The sequence below is a fragment of the Ambystoma mexicanum genome, chromosome 5p (assembly GCF_040938575.1).
Source record: "Ambystoma mexicanum isolate Mex_15411 chromosome 5p, UKY_AmexF1_1, whole genome shotgun sequence".
Lineage (NCBI taxonomy): Eukaryota > Metazoa > Chordata > Amphibia > Caudata > Ambystomatidae > Ambystoma > Ambystoma mexicanum.
In genome coordinates, this window is record NC_090930.1 from 1,347,895,454 (window position 1) to 1,347,918,335 (window position 22,882).

The following is a 22,882-nucleotide window of genomic DNA, read 5'->3' on the forward strand; positions in this document are numbered from 1 at the left end:
GATAAATGATAATTGGGCAATGGCACTAAGGATAGTCAACAGGATCTCCCCAAGGAGCTATGACTAAGAACTCCTCAAAGCAAGCCATGCCCCGTTGCCTTGATGTCAGTCTCAGCCTAGTCTGGTTTTGGTAATATAGATTACAATGTTCTGTTTTTAAATAAACCTCTTCAAGGAAGTTGCATTTCCTCCGACCTATTATTGTCCCTCTTGCTTGAGCAATGCAGGTTATAATATTCTTCTACTGGATATCACCCAGTTTGGCTTTGGCAATGCGGGTTACAATAATCTCCAATCTGACATTTGAGAATAGTAGAGTTGCGCCCAATTTGCTTAAATTCAACTGTTTGGTATTCAAAAGTGTTCATCGGTCTCCCTCAGAGCACCCCAAGGTTACCTACAGTAGGCAATCTCACTGGTCTTTTTTGTCATCTCCTTCTAATATGCTGACATAGTTTCTTCGTTCGCTGGGACTTCTGCAGAGTTCAACAGCTCCCGCCAGCATACGACGGCTCTCACCGTCTGTCCCCGGAGCCTGCACAACCCATAATGCTCACCGGCGAACACCACATGCCGGAGCGGGTTGTCGGATGCAGGGAGATTCTCTCCCTCTGGGTCACCGGCACCAATACCGCTTCCTGCTGCGTGTCCTCTGGATTTCAGGATTCAGACCTCCTTCAGGCCATCCACGTGGCATTCAGCTGTCACTACAGCGGAGGCCTCAGTCCCTGCTTCGCTCTGCGGGGTCTGCTGCTTCACCTGCCGTCTCCTCTGCATTCCGCCCTGCTGTTTTCTCTTGGCCTGCACCCTACAGGCCCTTAAATCTTTAAACGTTCTGCTCAGGTGTGGGTCATTAGGACAACTAGACCACACCTCACGCTTTGGAAACTCTTGATCCCTCTTCCTCGTCTCAGTAGTAGGAGCATTATGGAACATGAAGTCCATCATGTTCCTGGGTGTTTTAACTCCCTTTAACCTACATTGCTTAGGGGATTTACAGGGCACATGCTTAAGAGAAGATTTTAAAAGGACATATAGATTTTATCTCAGATCTTTAACCTGAACCCCATGAAGTATCATTACCACTAAAAGTGGTAATATTGACTCCGTCTTTCATATGCATTAATTCCATGTTTACAAAGAGTTCTTATTCTTGATATCTTGGTAAAGTTTGGGAAGGGTGGTCCAACTATGAGAAGATGCCATTAAACATTCAGGGACCATATCCTCAAAATAGGAGGACTACTGTGTCCCTCCCGACTGAGTCGACACATTCCTTAACTTCTCCTCCTATGTGATCCTCCCTCTTATTACCACCCCCAGGGTCAGGATCAGCTAGCGGCTGCCTTTCCCTGGCCACATGTGAGGAAACTATAGGCTGGGACTCTGATGACGCCGGAGGATTCAGTACAACTCTCAATGCATCCCAGTACGTCTGTGTTCCCATTGTGCTGCCCATCTCAATTTCGGAAAATGTACTTGCCACACGCCACTGAACCTTCAAGGCTATTCATATTAGGTGGCATTCAGAATAATTATATTATTGAACAAAAATTAGACCCAAAAGGTAGAGGTGAATGGAAGCTAAAAGCTTAGACTAACTAAGAATGTCTGATGAAGGATTATGCCCAGCGATACATTTATCTTGGAAAAAAATGTTTTGAAACCAGAATCTTTACATGCTGTGTTAATCTTTTCTACTTGTAATTTAAATATAGAAAAGGTATAGTATAAAGGAGTAAAACTGCTTGCAATAAAATGTACAAACCTTCAGTTTTTCACACTTACCTGTGGAATGGTTAACATCGGATATGGTCTCAGAATCATGGGTATTCACAACACACTGATCATCTTTTTCTTTGGCTCTTAATGAAAAGACAGTTGTGGCAATAAGGGGTCCTATTGTGAAAAGCAAACACATGTAAATTATATCTTTGCAATGCCATGTGACATGTGCAATGACTAAATAGAGCAGTGTATAAAAAAGCAATATAATAAAGAGGTAGAAAGAAAAAAGCAAATTTCGGATTAGTGAGTCCCTTAATTAGGTACAAAGCAATGCAGGGGACTTAAAGAGGTAGAAAGAAAAAAGCAAATTTCGGACTAGTGAGTCCCTTAATTAGGTACAAAGCAATGCAGGGGACTTAAAGTGGTATGATCAAGTGCACCGGGTGCCTCCCCAAATTGACAACGATGATCCCAGGTGGAAGTTATTGGTGAGAAACCCTGATGTGGCCCACTTGATACCCATATCTGGGTGGGGAATTGTCACATTGCAAACCCCCAGTCACTCCTGCCCTTTTTGCAGTGCATTTTTGCTCAACTCCAAAGATGGAAAGACGAACATTAATTAGGACAGAAGTGTATACAATCAGCCAGCCATGCATTAATCCATTGCATAAGGCCTCCACTCTCATACATTCAAGAGCAGACAAACTAAGGAAGTCCGCTCTGGGGACACATTCAGGAAGTTGCAACCAGAGAAAGGCCGCCCAAGAGGTTAAGCTAGGCAGCAACATATCTGACATCAGAACTGGCCACAATCCTCAACAGTGAAGCCTACTTGCAATTTACTACATCATCTGCCTGAACACACAAACCCAAGTGCCCTAACTTCAGAAAGTGGCTGGAATGAAGGGTCAGCATGTGTCTTGCAGAGAGAGGACTACCCAACGGGAAGGATAAGCCAATCCCAAGTACCACAGATCTATGTGATATTAGAGAAAAGAAATCCTTCGCCCAAAAATTCTGAATTATAAATGGCATACATTACACACTGTATTCGTATTTATGATGCTTCTATCTGCTTGGATTCAAATGCTATGCATAGGCCGACATCTAGTGAATGTTGGGGACTATTACGTGATTTGTCTACGAAACTCAAAAAGCGACGTCAACTGTGCGGGTTAGTAATACTATCCCTAGTGTGACGTCTACTGTAGTCCTTCACATATCGAGGTCACTCAGATTGTTTTTTTTCTGACACAAGGTTGCATGAAGTGTAGCTTGAGTACAGATTTAATAAAGCAGAAAATAGCGATAGAGCAAGAAGCATCTATACACCTTAGACTCCAGGAGGGGAGGAAGGGTGGTCACATGTGAATCTAAGCAGATACAATCATCAGAAATACCATTACGGTGAGTAATGTATGCTTTCTGAGGCTTGTGGATCTGCTCAGAGAACATGCTATTCATAGATTAGCGAGCAGTTCTGGAGAAGGAGGTGGGTTGTGAGAAGGTGTTGATTGAGAATTGATGTTTTAGTACTGCCTATCCCACTTGTGAAACTGCTTTAGAGTGAGTGTCAATGCGGAAATACTGCGTAAAGGTGTGGCTGGAACTCCAAGTAGCTGCTTTGTAAATAGTGTCTAGGGGGATGTTTGCAATAAATGCTAGAGTAGGCCCTGTACCTCTGGTAGAGTGAGCTCTAGGAGTGAAAGGTAGGGTCTTTTGGATAGTGAAAAGCACAGTTGTATGCATTTGACAATCCATTTGAGATGGCGTTTTTAGAAAAGTGATCACCTTCTCCATCTCTCCAGCTCTGAAATCGGGATTGTGTCTCTCCAGCTCAGAAAGTGCAAGCTCCAGGATTGTGTTTCTCCAGCTCAGTGGATGCAAGGATTACATTTAAAACCCTCTGCATTGTTCACAAGGCTTTCTGGGGCCTGGGTCCAAAATACGTTCAACTATCCCTCCATAAAAACCTCCCCTCCCAAGCCCTTCGCTCCTCTACTTCAAACTCCCTCCGGGTCAGTCGTTTTTCAAAGAAACAAGCTGGGGGCAGATCTCTGTCTTTGGCTGGGGCCTCCCTTTGGAAAAGCCTCCCGCCACCTTGAAACTTGAGGAGAACCATCTCCGGTTCTGGAAGCACCTCAAGACCTTCCTCTTTGCTTCTGCCTTTGCCCCACTTCTCCCCTGCTGATCGGTTTTCTCTCGTGGCACTGTGCACCTGGTCACCCTCTGTCCTTCGGGCCCATGTACCTGCTCACCCTGCCATCCTCCTGCACTGCTTCCGGGCCACCCCTTGCACTGGGGTCTGTATCTGTACCCATACAGTCCCTCACCCACTTTTCTTCTGCACTTATTCAGATATACCCTATCTGCTTAACCTAGCACTTGCCACTTGCTGACTGCACTACCACTGCTTATCGCCTTTATTTATTTATTTTACTTATTATTTATTCTGTCTCTCCTCTGTTCCGCACTTTCCACTTTTCCTCCTTCCATACACTTTCCCCCTTTTCCATGCACTTGCGCCTTCTCAATGTTACTGGGCCTAGAAAGATTGTTGTTTTTTTTCTGTTCCTTTCCCGTTGCCTGGTCGCACTCTGAAACACTTGTGTATGAGCGCGATATAAATAAAATATTTCGTTTCATTTACCTGGTGCTATGGAAACAAAGAGCTGGCCTGTTTTCCTTAGAGCCTTTGTTTTGTTTACGTAGTACAAGATCGCCCTCCTTACATCTAATGTATGGATGCTTTTCTCAACTGAGTTAGATGAATTTTGGAAAAAAAGTAGTTACTTCAATGGCTTGGTTGACGAGATTAATTTAGGTGAAAACCTAGGATGTGTTCTAAAGACCACCTTGTCCTTGTGGATTATAAAGAAGGGGTCTTGTACAGATAATGCCTGTAGCTCACCGAATCATCTAATCGAGTTGAGGGCTACCAGAAAGGCAATCTTAAGTGTTTTAGGCTGGCATTGTGCATAGGCATGAAGGGCAGACCCATGAGTTTTGGGAGTACTACATTAAGGTCCCAACCTTGTGGAGGGTTAGAAATGGGAGGGTATAATCTCTTTACCCACTCCACAAAAGCCTTAATAACAGGGAATTGCGAAGTGGTGCATGCAGACAAGGCTGCTCGGTGTACTTAGATGGAGTTAAAAACTACAGTCTAGTAGCTAAAGCATGTAGTGTAGAATGTTGGATGATGAACATTCAATTGGATTTAAGGACTGATCTGCATCATACCGCAAACCTTTTCCACTTGTTGAAATAACAGTGTCTGGTGTTGAGTTATTGTGCCTCCTCTAGAATATCCACAGACCTTTGAGGAAGATGTTAGTGACCAAACTAGAACTTCAGGAGCCAGGCTGGCAAGGTCAGACTAAGGATATGGATGGAGTGTTGTCCACAGTGTTGCCCCCTCCCCTTAAGCACTCTCTTGGGCACCACCTTCTAAAGAAGCCCCAGGCCGATCCTTCCTCTCCGGCTAACCACCGCCCGATCTTCATCACTCCTTTACTGGGCAAACACTTGGAAAAGCTGCCCATCTCCCAGCTTAATCTACATACTGAATCCGTTGGTTGCCTCCATGACCACCAGTCTGGCTTCAGTGCTGCCAGAAGCACAGAGCCAGAAGGACAGAGCACGGAAACTGCTCTCCTGAACACCATTGAAGACTTCTCCAATCTTGACTCTAATCACCCTTCCGTCCTCATTCTCCTCGATCTATCCTCTGCTTTTGACACAGTCAACCATGCCATCCTGCTCAATCGCCTCTGTGACAACCTTGGTATTACTTATCTGGCCCTGGCCTGGTTGAACTCCTTTCTCACCGACCCCATCAGGCACAACTGGGGTCTCTCTTCTATCACTCTCTCTCTACTTCTGGTGGTCTCCAGGGGTCTAACCTCCCTTATTGACTCTTCAACCACTACAAGGCACCTCTTGTCCACTGCATCACTACTTTCTGCTCCCCTTTTCAATGTTATGCAGATTACACTCCGCTCTCTTTCAGGCTCCCCTCAGCCACCTCTGCTTCTCTCATACCAGACTGGCTGGCCGCAATTCAGGAATGGTGTGCCACCAATGATATCTGCTTTAATGCCAGCAAGATGATGATCCCCCTCCTCCTCCTCTCCTCCTCCGACTCCTCTGACTCCTATCCCTCCTCCCACTCTGGGACCACTTCCTGCGAGGCAAAGAACCTTGGTGTCATCAACTCCACCCTCTCCTCCTCCTCCTCCTCCTCTCCTCCTCACATCTCTGACGTCTCTAAGAAGTCAAACTATCCGATGTTCCTCATCAGAGGTATTCTTCCTTTTCTCACTTTGCCCCAGAAGCTCACTGTCTTCAGAGCTCTGGTCCTCTCTAGGCTGGACTATTGCAACTTATCCAGAACAGGACAGCAAGACTTGTCCTTGGCCTCAAGCCCAGGGATCGTATCTCTGCAGCACTGAAATCTCTTCACTGGCTCTGCAAGGATCAACTTCAAGACCCTCTGCATCATCCACAAGGCTTTATGGCGCCTTGGACCACTCTACCTCCAACTTTCTCTTCCAAAACATCTTCCTTTTAGAGCTCTCCCACCTCCAACTCTGAGGGTCTGACGCTTCTCCAAGCAGAGAGTTGGGGGCAGATCTATCGCCTCAGCTGGGCCCTCCCTCTGGAACAGCCTCCCTGACTCTCTCAAACTTGAGCAGAACTACCTGCGGTTCCGAAAGCAACTCAAGACCTTCCTTTTCGCTTCCGCTTTCTCTCTTCCTCTCCCCGATGATTGCCTTGACTGCTCTGTGCTCTGGTCACCCCTGAACTCTGCCCCAGGCTCCTGCAGGTCCAGTTGCCCTCGCACTGCCTCTGGCCTCCCCAGCACTTAAGGGTCTGTATCAGCAACCCCTTCCCCCTCCCCCTTGGTACTGCTCCTCTTCCCCGCACTTGCACAATCTGAATGACACAAGGCCTAGTAAGATCGTAATTGTGTAATCCCTTTGTTTCCCCCTCCTTGTCTTGTCGTGCCTAGAAACACTTGTGTACAAGCGTGTTATAAATGCAATATCATGTTTGAGGGGCACAGAAGCTTGATTGAATTGCACATTGCCAGTTTGCGCAAATGTGGAAACCAAGGTGTCTTGCACACATTGGAGCGGTCAGGATTAGGGTAACTTGTTCCTGGCGCATCTTGTGTACTATCCTGCTCAGGAGTGGTGTCAGTGGGAAAGCATAAGCAAATTTCCCAGACCAATTCATCCACAGGGCTTCCCCCTAGGATCCTTGTTGGGGAACCAGGATACGAAGTCTGGGCATTGTGGCGAACAAGTCTAAGGGAGGATAACCCCACCGGGAAAAGATTTTGTTCAGAATATCTTTGTTGATTTGCCACACGTGTTCTTCTCGTAGAGGGTTTCTGCTTAGAGAATCTGCTAGATCATCGAGTTCCCCAGGAACGTGTTGAGAGACTAGGAACAGGTTATGCTTGAGTGCCCACATCCAAATCTTTTGCGATAGTCTGGACAGACTTGGAGTGTGTGTACCCTATTGTTTATGTAAAACATGGCACTGTCTGACCTACTAGATGCTGCTGAAAAGCCTGTAGAGCCTCAAGAACTGCCAGAAGTTCTGAGAGGTTGATGTGGTTTTGGGCTATAGTGTGTGTGTATAGGCCGAGAGCTGTGTGGTGAGGGAAATGGGCTCCCCATCCAGATAGTGAGGCATCTGTAGATAGTATCGCTTGAATTTGTGGATTGCGAAAGGGTTTTCCAGGTTTTGCCTTGACCACCAGCGAAGAGCCTGTACTAAGGTTAGCGAAACAACCATTATATCGTCCCACTGACTGCTTCCCTGAAACCATTGTTTTGCTAACCATTCCTGCATTGGGCGCATGCGCATCCATGCGTGTGGGACTAGATAAAGGCATGATGCCATCATTCCCAGCAGGCGAATTGCCTTGCGCACAGTTATCCGGCGACCGGCTAGGTAGTGAGGTATTTGCAACAGTATGTTTAAAACTTTGTCGTTTGAGGGGACTAGCCCCCTCCCTTGTTTTATGATTGCTCCCAGGAATTGTTTTGTTTGACTGGGTAAGAGACTCAATATTTTCTCGTTGGAGAATCCCAATTGGAACAGAAAGTTGATTGTTCTTTGGGTGTTATATTTGCAAATTTGAGGGGAATTCCCCTGTTATTAGTCAGCTGTCCAAATAAGGCTACACTGGGACTGGATCTCTGCGTAGGTGCGCCGCTACCACTGCTAGTACCTTTGTGAATACCCTTGGGGCTGAGGCTATGCCGAATGGGAGCACCTTGAACTTTCTCCTGCTATTTGGAAGCACAGGTATTGTCTGTGCGCTGGGAACATTGGACATGAAAGATGCATACTTTCATATTTCAATGTTGCCATGTAATCCCCCGTTTTAAGAGGGGAATTACTTCCTGAAGCGTTGTCATGTGAACATTTTGACATGTGTTCGCTGGGCACAGGTCTAGTACTGGACGCATTGTTAGGTCTTTCTTTGGCACAAGGAAGTCCGTTGAATAAATATCCTTGTTTACCTGGTTTGCTGGGGCGATCTCTATGGTGTCCTTTTCCAGCAGGGCTTTTACTTCCTCCAGTAATATGCGTCTATCTTCGGTGTCATTTTTCTGCATCTTGGCGGGTTGTTGGATGGCTTTTCTAGAAGTACCATACAATAGCTGTCAGTCACAGTGGATAACTCCCACTTGTCTGACGTGATCCCCTCCCATGCATGGGTGAATTGTGAGATGCGACCTCCCACTGGAGCGTGGCGTCATTGTTTGCGTGGAGTGGAGACTCCGGCTGAGGCAGCTCTGCCTCTGCTTCTGGACCTTGTATAGCCTCTTTGAAAATTTGAGAGGAGAATTATCCCTGTGAATTGCTGCACAATGATGATTAGTTACCTTGGTTGTAAGTCAGAGGAGCGTTGAGGGCCCTGCCCACAAAACCTTCTTGAAGTGAAAGACCCCCTTTAGCCAAAACGGCTTGTTGGAAAGTTGACCAAGAGATTTGAGGGTGTCCTATTCTTCCTTGGCACTTTTCAGGGCGGCTTCCACTGCCTTGCCTAACGGGGCTTTAGGCTCGATGGTCCTATTGAGCAACATGGCCTGCATTTCCAGTTTGGACCCAGACTGCCTTAAGCCAGGCATGACGTTTGATTAGGGTGCATTCGGCTATGACACAGCCTGCATTGTCTTTGACTTTAGAGGTTCTGGGACTACTTCGATCTGTTGTTCTAGCTCATCCCAATTATGGCAACCATAGCGAGCCAGGAAGGTGTTGTGGTTGGCTATTCTAGTTTGGTAGGCGGCAGAGGAAGCCATCTTCCTGCCAAAGGTATACCTTTTTTTACTCTCTTTATCTGGTGGGGCCTCTGCAGAGGCCAGCTGGGTTACTGCCCGTCTCCTTGTAGTGGTAACAACTAGGAATCGGGTTTAAACTGACCCCTGATGTACAGGGTGCTTGTAGGTGATGGTCTGAATACTTTTTCGATACAAGGGTTTACCGGCTTTGTAAGGTTTGGTGTGAGGAGAGAAGGCTGGATATGCATTTGGATGGATTGTAAGAGGGATAAATTGAGTGGCAGACTTCTTGTCACACAGAATGTCTTCCACAGAGTCCTTGTCAACTTGGGCCTCCTGGGTGTCTATTTTAAAAGTCACTGGCTGGTCTTTATGGTCTGGTGACTGGATGACGTAGATGTCGAGGTCATCATCATAATATCGGTCTTGGTCATCTTGGTCTCTTTGAACTCTCCGACAGCCAGGGTCTCAAGACCCTGATGGGTAAGTATAGGTCTTGAGAGGAATCAGGTACCCGCAGGTGGCCTGGGTCTGGATGGAAGTGCTGTGCTGTGAAACGTAAAGATGTGGCCTTTTAGTGGATGGTTCATCCCTGCCCACTCCTTTAGCCAGTTTAGGGTCTGGGAGATATGCAAGTTCTTCAAGGTGCCTGTCCATGAGGTCTACAAAGCTGGACATTTTCCTCACAATGCGATCAAAGCTCTCTGGGGTCCACTCATTTGATTTGGGAAGTAATGAAGGGGCAGGTGTGTCACGTAAGGGAGTTTGTACTTTGTGGTGCATGATTCCTGGAAAGGTGTCTACTGGGGTAGAAAGGCCACTATCCTGCGAAATAGGGAGCTTGGACGTTAAGGGCATCACTGTTTTGGTGGTTTTGAACATCTTTGCCTTTAAAAGGGTGGCAGGGACGTGTTTCTTGATAAGATCCCTCATGTTTGAAGAAGGGGCGGGGGACGCCGAAGCGCCTTTCGACGCATGCCTTTCAGTGTGTGAAAGGAGGGCATTTTTAGGAGCAGTTTCTGAAGCTACTTTCTGCGCCAGTTTTAGAGGCCTGTCGTGTAGCGAACACGAGCGTGATGGCCCAGAGGACAGGGACAACTTGGATGACCTCTCCTTTGACACCACATGGTTTTTGACTGTGGGTTGTGGGGTATGTGCTTCCTGTGGCGGGAAGTGTGCGTGCCTGGGCTGCTGGGTGGTGTTTCCGTCATAGGGTCGCTCGTCTGCTTCATGGAGCTGGGGGCCCGCACATGGGGTTCCATTGAAACGCGGTCGCCATCGGCGTCACTAAGGACGCCGATGCTGCCCTCTCTGGATTCTCCTGCCACGTCTATGGAAGTCTCAGCCTGCATGGCGTGTGCAGCCCAGCGTTTGGTTCAGTGGTCCTTTAGGATTTTTGGGCAGAAAGATTTGAAGGACTTGCAGCTTTTCTCGAGGTAGTCCCTTGGCAGACAGTGCTTGCACACCCTGTGTGTCTGTCTTTCCAAGGGAACTTCCTGTTACAGGAAGGGCACACTTTTGAAGGCGTATTCTCCATTGCTAATGGAGAGGGCAGCTTGGCTACAAAAGGGAAGATAAGGGGTCAGAAGAAGCATTCTATTAAGGGTACAAAGTATATGGCCTCCCCCACTCTCACTACGTTTCTACATGAGTGTGGTCATGTACTGGAAAGAACTCTGCAATGCAATGATCTTTATAGACTGCATTCGTTAATGAACTATTTACCTCATGATAGTTCTTCCAATGATATCTGATAGTTTTCTGCGAACATTACAATGACAATCCCTTGTGGAGGCTGTTTATGAAAACTATATATGCATGTGATGTCATCAGTCATGTCATCAATGACATTTGTGATGTCATCTTTGATGTCATGGGTGTTAGTCCTTGCAGTACACAGTGGTTGCGCGAGTTATGGTTGCTTAGCTTACCATAACTTACGAATTTCTGGGGTTTTCAGTTTTACCCGTAACCATAACGTCCCTTTAACAACGTTTTTCTGTGAATTTCATTGGTTTTTAGCAGGATACCCTTAGTGTGTAAAGATATACTGTGCAATATAGTGAAGCTACTGGCACCATGTTAATGCGCACAGCATTCACAGACTATGCGTCTGGTTGTGGACATCAGGTGGCATCCAACCTGCTCAGGAAGGCAGGTGCTCACTTACATAGTGGTACCAATCACCAAACACAAAGAACATATACAAACAGCACCATGTACAAGAATTACAAGGGAAAATAGAGTAGGTGTGCAAATTGTGTACTTATGAAGCAAACAAGACAAAGGCATAGGAAGTAGACCATAACAGAATGCACCAACAAGAGAAGTGACGTCTGCCTTCAACAATCTTACTGCACTGCTACTGTACATGGAAACAAAGAACGAACTGCCAGAGTAAGGACTGGAAAGTAGTAAAACCAGAACGTCACTGCAATGTAGTAAGCACACTAGTTAGTCTGATAATTGCACAGGTGCTCCAGTATACAATAGTAGAGAAGAATAACTTCTGTTTTACGCAGCAATGGCGAGTGGCTGGAAGAAAATTTCCCTCATGACGCAATGACTTACAATACTAACCCCATTGGTACTCACAGTAGTGTGAAGCGTAAATTATGTAATATATATTGCTGCATGTACACCAAAACACATTTTCTTTTCTGTAAGGGAACATATTGGAAAGGAAAACAAGGCAGCACAAGCGGCACCACTTCCACAACAGCATACGGGCATAGGAAAGGAAAGAGACTCTGTTCATAGGAAAACAGACAGCCTGGAACACAAAGCAGAAAAAGAGGTGAACAATTGTGCTGCCTTAAAGGTTGCATACAAGGGTATATTAAGGACAAAATAAAACAGCACTGGCAGACCTGCACGTGTACCCCTTCCCCTCAAAATCCGTGTGAGGTGAGGCGTTACAGTGATACCGCAATCTGTTCCTCCCCTCACAACCAACTTGGCAAATCCCCAATTCCCCACAATAAGTATCCACTGCTGCTATCCCTTTCCTTTCCTAATGGTGTGTATGAATGTGAACAAGTAAACGTTAATATTTAAAATATGCTGTGTGTATATGTGGTATTTTTTTTTAAATGCCGTTCTGACTCAGCGGCACACAGTCCTCGTTGGAATGACCGCAATTAAGGAAAAGGTAGGTGTCCTACAGACACCGCAGCTGCCCGACCTATCCACAATGACAATGGAGGCATCCATACGATGCCAGCACGCTCTGAATGTCTGCATGTTGTCCACCACCTAGGATTACGTGTGGGAGTGAATGTTTGTTCGTTGTGCAAGTACACACATGTGTATCTGTTCCTCCTTGTCGTGGTAAAACCGCCACTATGCAGCATATGCAAAGGAACATTAATTAGATGGAGTTGTCCACCCACGTCCTACAGGTAGTTATACAGATAAACATTGCACCTGCTATACCCTATAAAAAGCCACTGTCTCCCAAAATGGTTGGCGCACGTTTGGCGCACTATTATTCAGTAGAGAAGTGGCAACAGTGTGCATAGGACACCTATGCACATGCGCACAACGTGTTCCGCCAAAACACGTCCTGTGGACAGTCGTCCTAAATGAGAACAGTGGCGACGTCACCATACGCGTGGGCCCTTATTTGGGGGACACGATCTGGACCCTCGAACAGCGGCAAAGTAAAGTGTTGAGCAATGTACGGAGGATATTTTTGGAAAGTACACGCTTACAAACACATTACAATGTGCCGTTGCACATGTATGTATGTGTTTGAACAATGTAGGCCTGTTTCCGGGTGCAAGTTCTCCACAGGAATCCTACAAAAGGTCACACCCAAAAGTTGCTCCGCAATCTGTTTGCAGCTTTTCAGAACAGTAGCAGGCCACATAGGTTTGCCTTGTAAGTGATGGTGGACCAAATCTGCTGTGCTACATTGCATTTGCAACTAATAGCAACCATGTCAGTCTGGCTCAGTACGCACAGTAATGGAGAAAATTATGAATGGCCCTTCCTGTGACCCACACCCAAAGGTGCGACAGTGCCCACTGTCCCAATCGCATTGGTAGCACGCTGAAAACGGGAGTATGTGCACGTGCGTTTCCCCAAGGACTGCGAAGGCCGTGCCCCAATAAAGCAGACACATTGCTTCTTCCCTTTCCACTTTCTTCTTTCCAGCATGCCGTCATTGCGTACTGTTAAAAGGTTCCACATGCATCCACCAATGACATTGAAGAGCTCTTCATGTAACAGTATCAGTTCTGTACAACAGTCTCTGCGTACACACCCCGCCCAGAAACTTTATGGCGCAATCCCTCTGCCTCTACAGTCCCATCTGCATGGCCCGCATCCTAGAAATCCCGGGGTTGTGGCTTGCGGCATGGGGGAATAAACTGCAACCAGGGTAGGGGGAGTTTGTTGTAAGGTGCGGCTCTGAAAAGAGCCTTTTTTTAAAAAAAAAAAGATGCTTCTAGAGAAACACCTTTTTTCAGTTTTTTATTTGATTGTGTTTTCTTGTGCTACCATTGTTACAGTAAACTCTTCACTGCATCTTGTAGACGGGCAAACAAAACAGCATTACCAATGGGTGACTACGAAATGCCCACTGCTTGGAAAAACTCCTTTCCAAAACTAATGAGGTCATTGTTGCAGAAGAAAATCCCACCAGCGGACAAAAAAGTACACATGCTTCTGTTGATGAGACACCTTCCTGCCTCTGGATCAGAACAACATCCAGGAGCATTGTCCCATACTCTTCGCAGTGTTATGGATGAGAAAAGCACCTTGGCAGTGGGGAAAAGCCTCTTCAGTACAGTTATCAACCTCTTCAGTCAACCGAACAAACCTAAACAAGACACGTAACCCATATGCATGCTGCCATAGTGGATGACAATAACATCGGCAGAAGCAAAAGTGGCCAGGTCTTTGCAAAGTGCATGCATGGATGTCAGCGAAACTGCGCTCATAGGCAGCGTTCCACAATGCGTCCACTCCTTCCAAACCAAAATTGCCATCAAAGTGTCTTACACAAAGGCATCACCCAAAGTCAACACTATGTGTTTCGCCATGTCAGCCAGCCTCACTACGCAGAGTAATGTACAACAGCATAACCGCCCCTACCTGTGAACCACACCCACAGTACCGGATTGGATAATCCCCACAGTACCATGTCCATTGGCCAGCGTGGTGAGAAGCGCAGATTGTGGCACGTGTGCTTCCCAAAGTACCGTGAGGCCTGCACCACAGAAAAGCAGGAGCAGTCCGTCTTCCCTTTCCACTATCTTTTGTCCACCACTACCTCATTGGGTACGGGTAAATAGGCACACACGATTCCACCAATGCCATCCAAGACATTAGCATCTAACACTGTCAGTTCTGCACTACACTACGTAGGTACAGTTACGAATTCAGCCTGCAAGTGTCTGGTCACTCGAAAGCACGTCCAGTAGAAAGTTAAGTAAAGGATTGCAAGATTGTGCATCCACATTCATCCACATGAGCACCCATCACCACAAAATAGAGGCATGAAAACCTTTTCTGCACTAGGTTTACCACTGTGTAATAAGTGCCTCTGCGCACGGTATATGCCACTGAGCGTCCATAACGTTCTTTAAAAGCATACATTTTTTCCCCATCCCCTACCATCAAGTGGCACTTTAGTGGTATGTGCTTCAAATGTTTTCATTTACCCATATCATACATTGTAATATCGAAACAGGAACTCTGCTTTCCTTCCGACAATGCTACGAAATATGCCTCCAAAAAGCAGCACTGCATGTATCTTACAAACTTAAAGCAAGTTTCCAAAAGGTCACTGTCTGCACAGCTGTGCTTCTTTCTAGGCTGTACTATTGCAACAGGCTCTTATTAAATCTGCCCGCTTTTACTCTGTGCCCTCTGCAACGCATCCAGAAGAGGACTGCATGACTTGGGATGGTATCTCTCCTGCACTGAAATGTCTGCAACAGCTCCCAGTGGCTTCGAGGAGTAAGGTGAAAACCCTCTGCATTATGCACAAGGCCTTCTGGGCCCTGGGCCCTCAATACCTTCAACTGTCACTTTCTATCTATCTCCCTGCTCAAGCTCTTCCCTCATCCGCCTCCAACTCCCTAAGGGTCAGTCGCTTCTGCAAGCAACCAGTTGGTGGTAGATGTCTTTTTTCAGCTGGGGCGTCCCTCTGCAACAGCCTCCCTGCCTCCCAGAAACTTGAAGAGAAACATTGGCGGGTCCGGAAGCACCTCAAAGCCTTTCTCTTTGCGTCTGCTTTTTCTCGGTGTGGTGCAGGCCTTGGCTTTTGGGCGCATGGCCTACGGCCTTTGGCCATGCACCCAATAGTCTAGGCCTTGGCCACACCCACTGCAGCAATGCAGTTTTGACTGCATCTCAGCATCCAAAATCATCCAGACTGGCACCAATCATGCCTTTAAATATGCGCACAAGAGTCCACTGCCTGCCTACACCCATTGTAACATAATGCAGCCATGAATGCAAACATCTGCCCAGAAACCACAAACGTAACATAGGCAGCAGCACTTCTACCCAACTCCAGCACCATAACACAGCGATGCATGCAAACATGAAAAAGTTAACAGATTCCACAAACATACCACTGCCTCAGCCACCCCTACCCACTTTCATTCACATATGATTGTGTTACTGCCAACTGAGCCAACCAAAAGTATATGCATGGCAGCTGACTCCTGGTGCTCTGTGAAGTCTAAAATGTGCTCCACAACCATTCTGTAAAGGTGAGCACCCTCTGACAGATGGAGTCTAAACTTCATTGCTGCGGGCTGTGTGGGCAAGGCCTAGACTATTGGGTGAACGGCCTATGGCCTTTGGCCATGCACCCATTAGTCTAGGCCTTGCTCACACCCACCGCAACGTAATGCAGGCATGCAAGGCAACATGTGCCCAAGTTGGAATATTATGAATTTACATTGGAAAATGAGGCTTAATAATAATCTATAATGGATGTCTTTGTATTTCTTGTATTTGTCACATTGTTTTGAACGCCATGACGGAACATAACCTTAATCTGGCATGTGCATGTATTTTCTTTATGAATTTCATTTGGGAATGGATTATAACGATGGGAATGTCACTGATTGGTAAATAATAGTGTTGATAGCCCTGATGATGGACGGAGGTCCGAAATGCATTGGCAACAATTTTGAAACACTGATTGGACAGGAATAAATATTTGAAATATTTGAAATATCATACCAAGAATGGTGGATTACTTAATGAAGGAAATTTAAATTATTGATGAGAGTGAATTGAAACCCGACGAGGGGAGTGAGAGCGAGCTCATCCAGGGATGGAAGTTGTCCAGCCCTACTGTATGGATATTGTTTAGAACCTAGTGCCTAGGCTCAAGGGTGAGCCCCCATAATTAACTGCAAAATTAGTAAACAGTAGAAACTTAAAGCAGTGCCCACCCTACCTCCTAATTGAACATGTGCCTAAGTACCACACTGCACACAAGTGCCGCAGCCACCGCCAGCGGTGCCCAACCTATGCACCGTAATACAGCTATGCATGGAAACATGCAACAGTTAGCAGAATCTACAAACGTAACACAGCCTCCGGCACCCATACCCACTGTCATGCACATAGTATAGCTCCCAGCACTCTATTCAGTAAACAAAAGCAATACCTGATATAGCAATACAGTAGTCGGCATTGCATGCAATGGACACTACACAATGCTATGTGATATGCAGTTTAACCCGTATCCACTTCTATGCACACACTATTGAAGAATTGCGCCCACTTCACACACTGCAGTATCCATGCACATAGAAGATGCACTTCAGCCCTACCCTCTTCTATGCTGACAGTATGACAACACTGCACTCAGTGCACTCACTGGAGACCTGTTCACTCCAGTAGCTGCAGCCATGGAGTAAACACTGTAGGATGTGCTAATAAGCACCATACATATGGAAATGGAATGAACAATGTATGCAATGCTGATGAACCACACACAGAAGGCAACAATGTGAAACCTAATTGAAACCACGGCACATAGTTGTCGGTGCAAGGCCTCCATCCGTGCATGGAATGGGCTACGGCCTTACCACACGCAACACACCAAAGTACACGCTATCTTACAACGTGCAATACACTCCACTTCTGCAAATGAGCTCCCACCAGTCACCACAGAAAGAGGTCTCCGCACCAGCTATCGTGCCGTAACGAAGCCTGCCTGCATGCAGCACACATGGTAGTTGGCTGTGCAGAGACCCGCGCATTGGTGCTGTACGCACGGATATTGCAGCCACATCAACGTCTTGGTCCACCTATTTATTGACTTCCTTCCTCCCCTTCTCCCTCCCTCCCTCCCTCCCGCCCACAGCCACATGGAGTAATAAATGTTTTGCAATGCACTCCCCGTCTGCTATTCAGCTACCACCAGTCAGCACGGTAAGAGGTTGCGGCACGACCTATCGTACCCGAACAAAGGCTGCCTGCATTCACCACACATGGCAGTCGCCTGTGCAGGGATTGGCGAATTGGCGCAGTATGCACAGATACTGCAGGCACACAACCATCTTTGTCCATCTAATAATCACCCATATCAGATGAACTACTTCTCTCTCCCCCACCCTTTCCATCCCCTCTTCCCACCGCCACATGGCGTGCGTTCTGGTGGTTGTCACTCCATTTCGGCGCTGCACTGTCCTCCGATACACCATGGCAGCGTTTCCCAAAACCTTTGATGCATAGCACGCTTCCCTCCAGCCAACCACCGGCCGCGTCCAAAGTTCGCCGACAGCACGGCGTACTGCAAGCCAATGAGCCTTCGGTCCGCGTAGCGAACAGGGAAATGGGTCCACGGAGCCAGATATCACACATTTTTTTAGATATGCATTTCAGTTCTTTGCAACAAAAGTACTGGTCGGATTTCCACCAAACGCACAAAAGCACCCTTTCTGACCCAAACCCCTGTTCCTGCCGCAAATTTGGTGCCAAACTCGGCATGTAGCCGTGTGCAAAGTTTTCGCCCAATCAGTCTATGGAAAAAAAAATGTGGGACCCCCTACAACTCCCCCCCCACCCCCCCCCCCTGCACGAAACCTCACCAAACTTGCCGAAAATATTCAGAGCGGGCCATATACTTTTTTTGCAAAGTTTGGTGAGGATTCCTCCAGCGGGAGCAAAGTTATAAGCCACCGAAAAAGTGTTCTTCCTATGGGTTTAGCAACTTAACTATGAATAAACGGCCGCTACCGCTGCCTGTGTAATATATGGGATACATTACTCAACGTAATCATATTTCTGATGCTTGTATCTTCTTAGATTCACATGCTGTGCATAGGCCGTCATCTAGTGGAAGCTGCAGAGTATTACAGTTGTTTTCGAAACTTGAAAAAGGGACGTCGAAAGGGAGTGCCAGTAATACTATCCCTAGTGTGACGTTCACTGTACCCATGATCCTTCACGCGTCGAGGTCCCTCAGATTTTTATTTTTCTGACATTAGGAAGCATGAAGTGTAGTGTGAGGACAGTTTTATCCAAGCAGATACGTATTAGACAAGCTCAAAATCATCCATGCGCCTTCTCTCAGAGGGGAGGAAGGGCAGGCGCATGTGAATCTAAGCAGATACAAGCATCAAAAATACGATTACGGTGAGTAATGTATCCCTTCTGAGGCTTGTGGAATCTGCTTAGATCACATGCTGTGCATAGATTAGCGAGCAGTGTTAGAAGAAGGTGGCGGGATGTGAGAAGGTTCATTGGCGAACAGATGTCTTAGAACCACTTGTCCCACTTGTGTATCTGTCTTGGAATGAGTGTCAATACAGTAATGCGGAGTGAAAGTGTGTATTGAGCTCCATGTAGCTGCTTTGCAAATGCTGGCTAGAGGGACATTTGCAATGAAAGCCAGAGTGGATCCTGTGCTCCTTGTGGCGTGAGCTCTGGGCATAAAAGGCAGTGTCTTGTTTGATAGGGAATAGCACAATTGTATAAATCCGACTATCCACCTGGAGATGGCATTCTTTGAAATGCGGTCCCCTTCTCTGCCTGGTGCTGTGGAGACAAACAGTTGATCTGCGGTTAGCGGTCTGGTCTTGTCTACATAGTAGAGGACCACCCTCCTCACATCTAGTGTGTGGAGTTCTACCTCAGCTGAGCTGGTGGGTTACTGAAAGAAAGACGGTAGCTCAACAGACTGGTTTACGTGAAATTTAGAGATGAATTTAGGGGAGAACCTAGGGCGAGTACATAAAACCAGCTTGTCTTTGTGTACAACAAAGAAAGGATCCTGCACTGACAAAGCTTGTATTTCTTCTTATGGAAGTTATAGCCACTAAGAAGGCAGTTTTGTAAGTCGGGTGTTTGAGACTAGACTTGTGCATTGGCTCGAAAGGGGATCCAATGAGCTTAGCAAGTACAACACTGAGATCTCATCCAGGCGGCGGGTTTGAAATTGGAGGGTGCAGTCTCTTTACTCCCTCCATGAATGCTTTGATGATGGGTACCTACCACCATGAGACTATTGAGGGAAGTGGTATAGGCAGACAAAGCCGCCAGGTGGACCTTTAAAGAGTTGAATACTAACCCTGCATCTAGCAAGTGGGGCATATAAGTTAGGATGTGGGAAGAAGTACTTTCTATGGGGTTAATTTGTTTAGACTGGCGCCAAATTACAAATCTCCTCCACTTGTCATAATAACAGTGCCTAGTGTTAGGCTTTCTTGATTCTTTCAAGATATCCAGACATCTCTGTGGCAGATTAAGATGCCCGAACTCTATGACTTCAGGAGGCATGCTGCCAAGTTCATTGAGTGAGGTTGAGGATGCACTGTTAGTCCCCCGTGCTGAGAGAGCAGATTGTACGGGGACGGGAGCTTGATGGGATCGCACATCGCCAAGTCTATTGTGGGGAAACCCCATTGAGAGAAGAGGTGTTCTACGAACCCTGCGTGTAGTTGCCACTCGTGTTCTTCTGGTAGGGGATCTCTGCACAATGAGTCTGCCAGAGAGTTGAGTTCCCCTGGAACGTGCTGTGACGATAGGAATATTTTCTGTTCGAGTGCCCATTTCCAAATTTGTTGCACAAGCCTGGACAAATTTGGAGACCGTATGCCCCCCTGTTTGTTGATGTAAAACATTGCTGTAGTGCTGTCTCTCGCTATCTTACAACGTGCAATACACTCCACTTCTGCAAATGAGCTCGCACCAGTCACCACGGAAAGAGGTCTCCGCACCAGCTATCGTGCCGTAACGAAGCATGCCTGCATGCAGCACAATGGTAGTTGGCTGTGCAGAGACCCGCGAATTGGTGCTGTACGCACGGATATTGCAGCCACATCAACGTCTTGGTCCACCTATTTATTGACTTCCTTCCTCCCTTCCTTCCTTCCTCTCTCCCTCCCTTCCTCTCTCCCTCCCTCCCTCTCTTCCTCCCTCCCTCTCTCCCACAGCCACATGGAGTAATATATGTTTTGCAATGCACTCCCCGTCTGCTATTCAGCTACCACCAGTCAGCACGATAAGCGGTTGCGGCGCGACCTATCGTACCCGAACGAAGGCTGCCTGCATTCACCACACATGGCAGTCGCCTGTGCAGGGACTGGCGAATTGGCGCAGTACGCACAGATACTGCAGGCACACAACCGTCTTTGTCCACCTAATAATCCCCCATATCAGATTAACTACTTCTCTCTCCCCCACCCTTTCCATCCCCTCTTCCCACCGCCACATGGCGTGCATTCTGGTGGTTGTCACACCCTTTCGGCGTTGCACTGTCCTCCGATACACCATGGCAGCGTTTCCCAACATTGCTGTAGTGCTGTCTCTCGGGATTTGCACAGATTGGTTCGCTATGTGAGACTCGAACGCCTGAAGGGCTTTGAATACTTCCAGTAGTTCTAGCAGAATGATGTGGTTCTGTGCTGCCGCATGAGACCACAGCCCCTGAGCACATGGTGAAGGTAATGAGCCCCCCACCCAGCGAGTGAGGCGTCCGTCGTGAGAATCGCTTGTACTTCCGGATTGTAGAAGGGTTTCCCCTTCAACAGATTTTCTATTGTCCACCAGTGAAGATTTTGTACTAGTGTTGGCGAAACGACCACTAGACCGTCCCACTGTCCACTCACCTGAGACCACTGTTTCGCCAACCACTACTGCATGGGTCGCAGGCACGCGTGAGGTACCACGTAAATGCAAGATACCATCATGCCTAGCAAACTCATTGCTTTGCGCACCCTTATCTGGCGGCCGGCCTGATAATGTGGTATTTGGTATGTCCTCTGACAGAAAGACCAACCCATCTTGTGTGTTATGACAGCTCCTAGGAACTGCTTGGCTGCGCTTGGCACTAAGCTTGATTTTTTTCTCGTTGATGGAAAAGCCCAATTGGAAGAGTAGGTTGATAGTTCTCTGAATGTTTTGCCTGCAAATTAGGGGAGACTCCCCTGTAATCAGTCAGTCGTCCAGGTATGGGTACACTGGGATTGCCTCCCTGTGCAGGTGTGCTGCCACCACCGCCAATACCTTTGTGAATACTCTTGGAGCAGATGCTATTCCGAAAGGTAGAACTTTGCCATCTTGCAACGCAAGAATCTTCTGTGCGCTGGGAACATTGAAATATGAAAATAGGCATCTTTCATATCCAGTGTTGCCATGTAATCCCCCTTTTTTAGTAGAGGGATTACCTCTTGTAGCATAGTCATACAGAACTTTTGCGGCTTGTCATATTTGTTTGCAGGGCGGAAATCTAATACAGGGCGCATGGTTAGATCTTTCTTTGGCACAAGGAAGTAAGTTGAATAAATACCCTTGTTTACCTGGTTGGCCGGGACGACTTCGATGGTGTCCTTTAGTAGAAGCGTGGCGATTTCCTCGAGAAGGATGCGCTAGTGTTCCTTGGAATATATCTTTTATCGTGGGGGTGGTCCTGGGGTTGGTCGAGGAGCTCTATACAATATCCGCCTGTTACGGTGGACAGCACCCATCTGACTGTGGTGATTTGCTCCCATGCGTGGGTGAAGCTGGATATGCGACAACCGACTGGAGAGGCATGGGAGGGCACCTGGAGCGGATAGTCACTGCTTTTGAGGTGAGGTGCCACCTCGGGAGGAGTTGCCCCTACCGCGACAGCGGGATCTGCACGCTCCTCTAGGGTAATTCTGGGAGGACTGACCCCGATTGTTTCCCCAGGCAGTACCTTGGCTCTGGTTATAGGTGGAACCCTGCTGAATTTTGGCCGCACGAGTGACGAAAATAAAATTCCCATTTGCCCTCTGGCCAGTAGGTTTATTGGTCAGTTGGCCCAATGACTCGAGAGTATCATATTCCTCTTTGGCCGGCTTTAAGGCGTCTTCGACAGCCTTGCCATTGAGCACATTGGGCTCAATGGGCATGTTAATAAGGGTAGCTTGCATCTCTGGTTTAAAACCTGATTGGCGCAACCAAGCGTGACGCTTGATAATTGCCCCTTCTGCTATTATGTTGCCGGCGTTGTCCTCGGCGTCAAGATTAGTTTTTAATAAGCAGCTTGGCACTGTCCTGCTTTCTGCGGCCACCTGGGCAAGCTGAGACTTAAGTGGTTCTGGGGCCGAAGATAGTAAGGCCGAGACCTCATCCCATTTTTGGCAGTTGTAGCTGGCCACGAGGGTATAATTGTTAGCAATCCTGGTTTGGAATGCCACGGAGAAGGCCACCTTTCTGCCCATGGTGTAAAGTCTCTTGCTTTACTTGTCAGGCGGGGCCTCAGAGGAAGCTAGGGGAGTACCAGCCCTCTTCCTTGCTGTAGTAACAACGAATGAATCGGGCTTCAGTTGCCCTCTGATATACAGCGGGTCAGATGGGGCAGGTCTAAACAGTTTCTCTATGCATGGGTTCACTGCCCG

General features: G+C 47.3%; 1 protein-coding gene across 7 annotated transcripts in view; it reads right to left on the minus strand.

Annotated features, from left to right (window-relative positions):
- LOC138481557 (zinc finger protein 660-like) overlaps positions 1-22,882 on the minus strand; it is a 1,126,844-nt gene that overhangs the window by 691,725 nt on the left and 412,237 nt on the right. For all 7 annotated transcript variants that reach the window (XM_069613740.1, XM_069613741.1, XM_069613742.1 and 4 more), the window contains exon 3: positions 1,789-1,899. In XM_069613740.1, the coding sequence (XP_069469841.1) occupies positions 1,789-1,899 (111 nt within the window). The remainder of the gene's footprint in view (positions 1-1,788; positions 1,900-22,882) is intronic.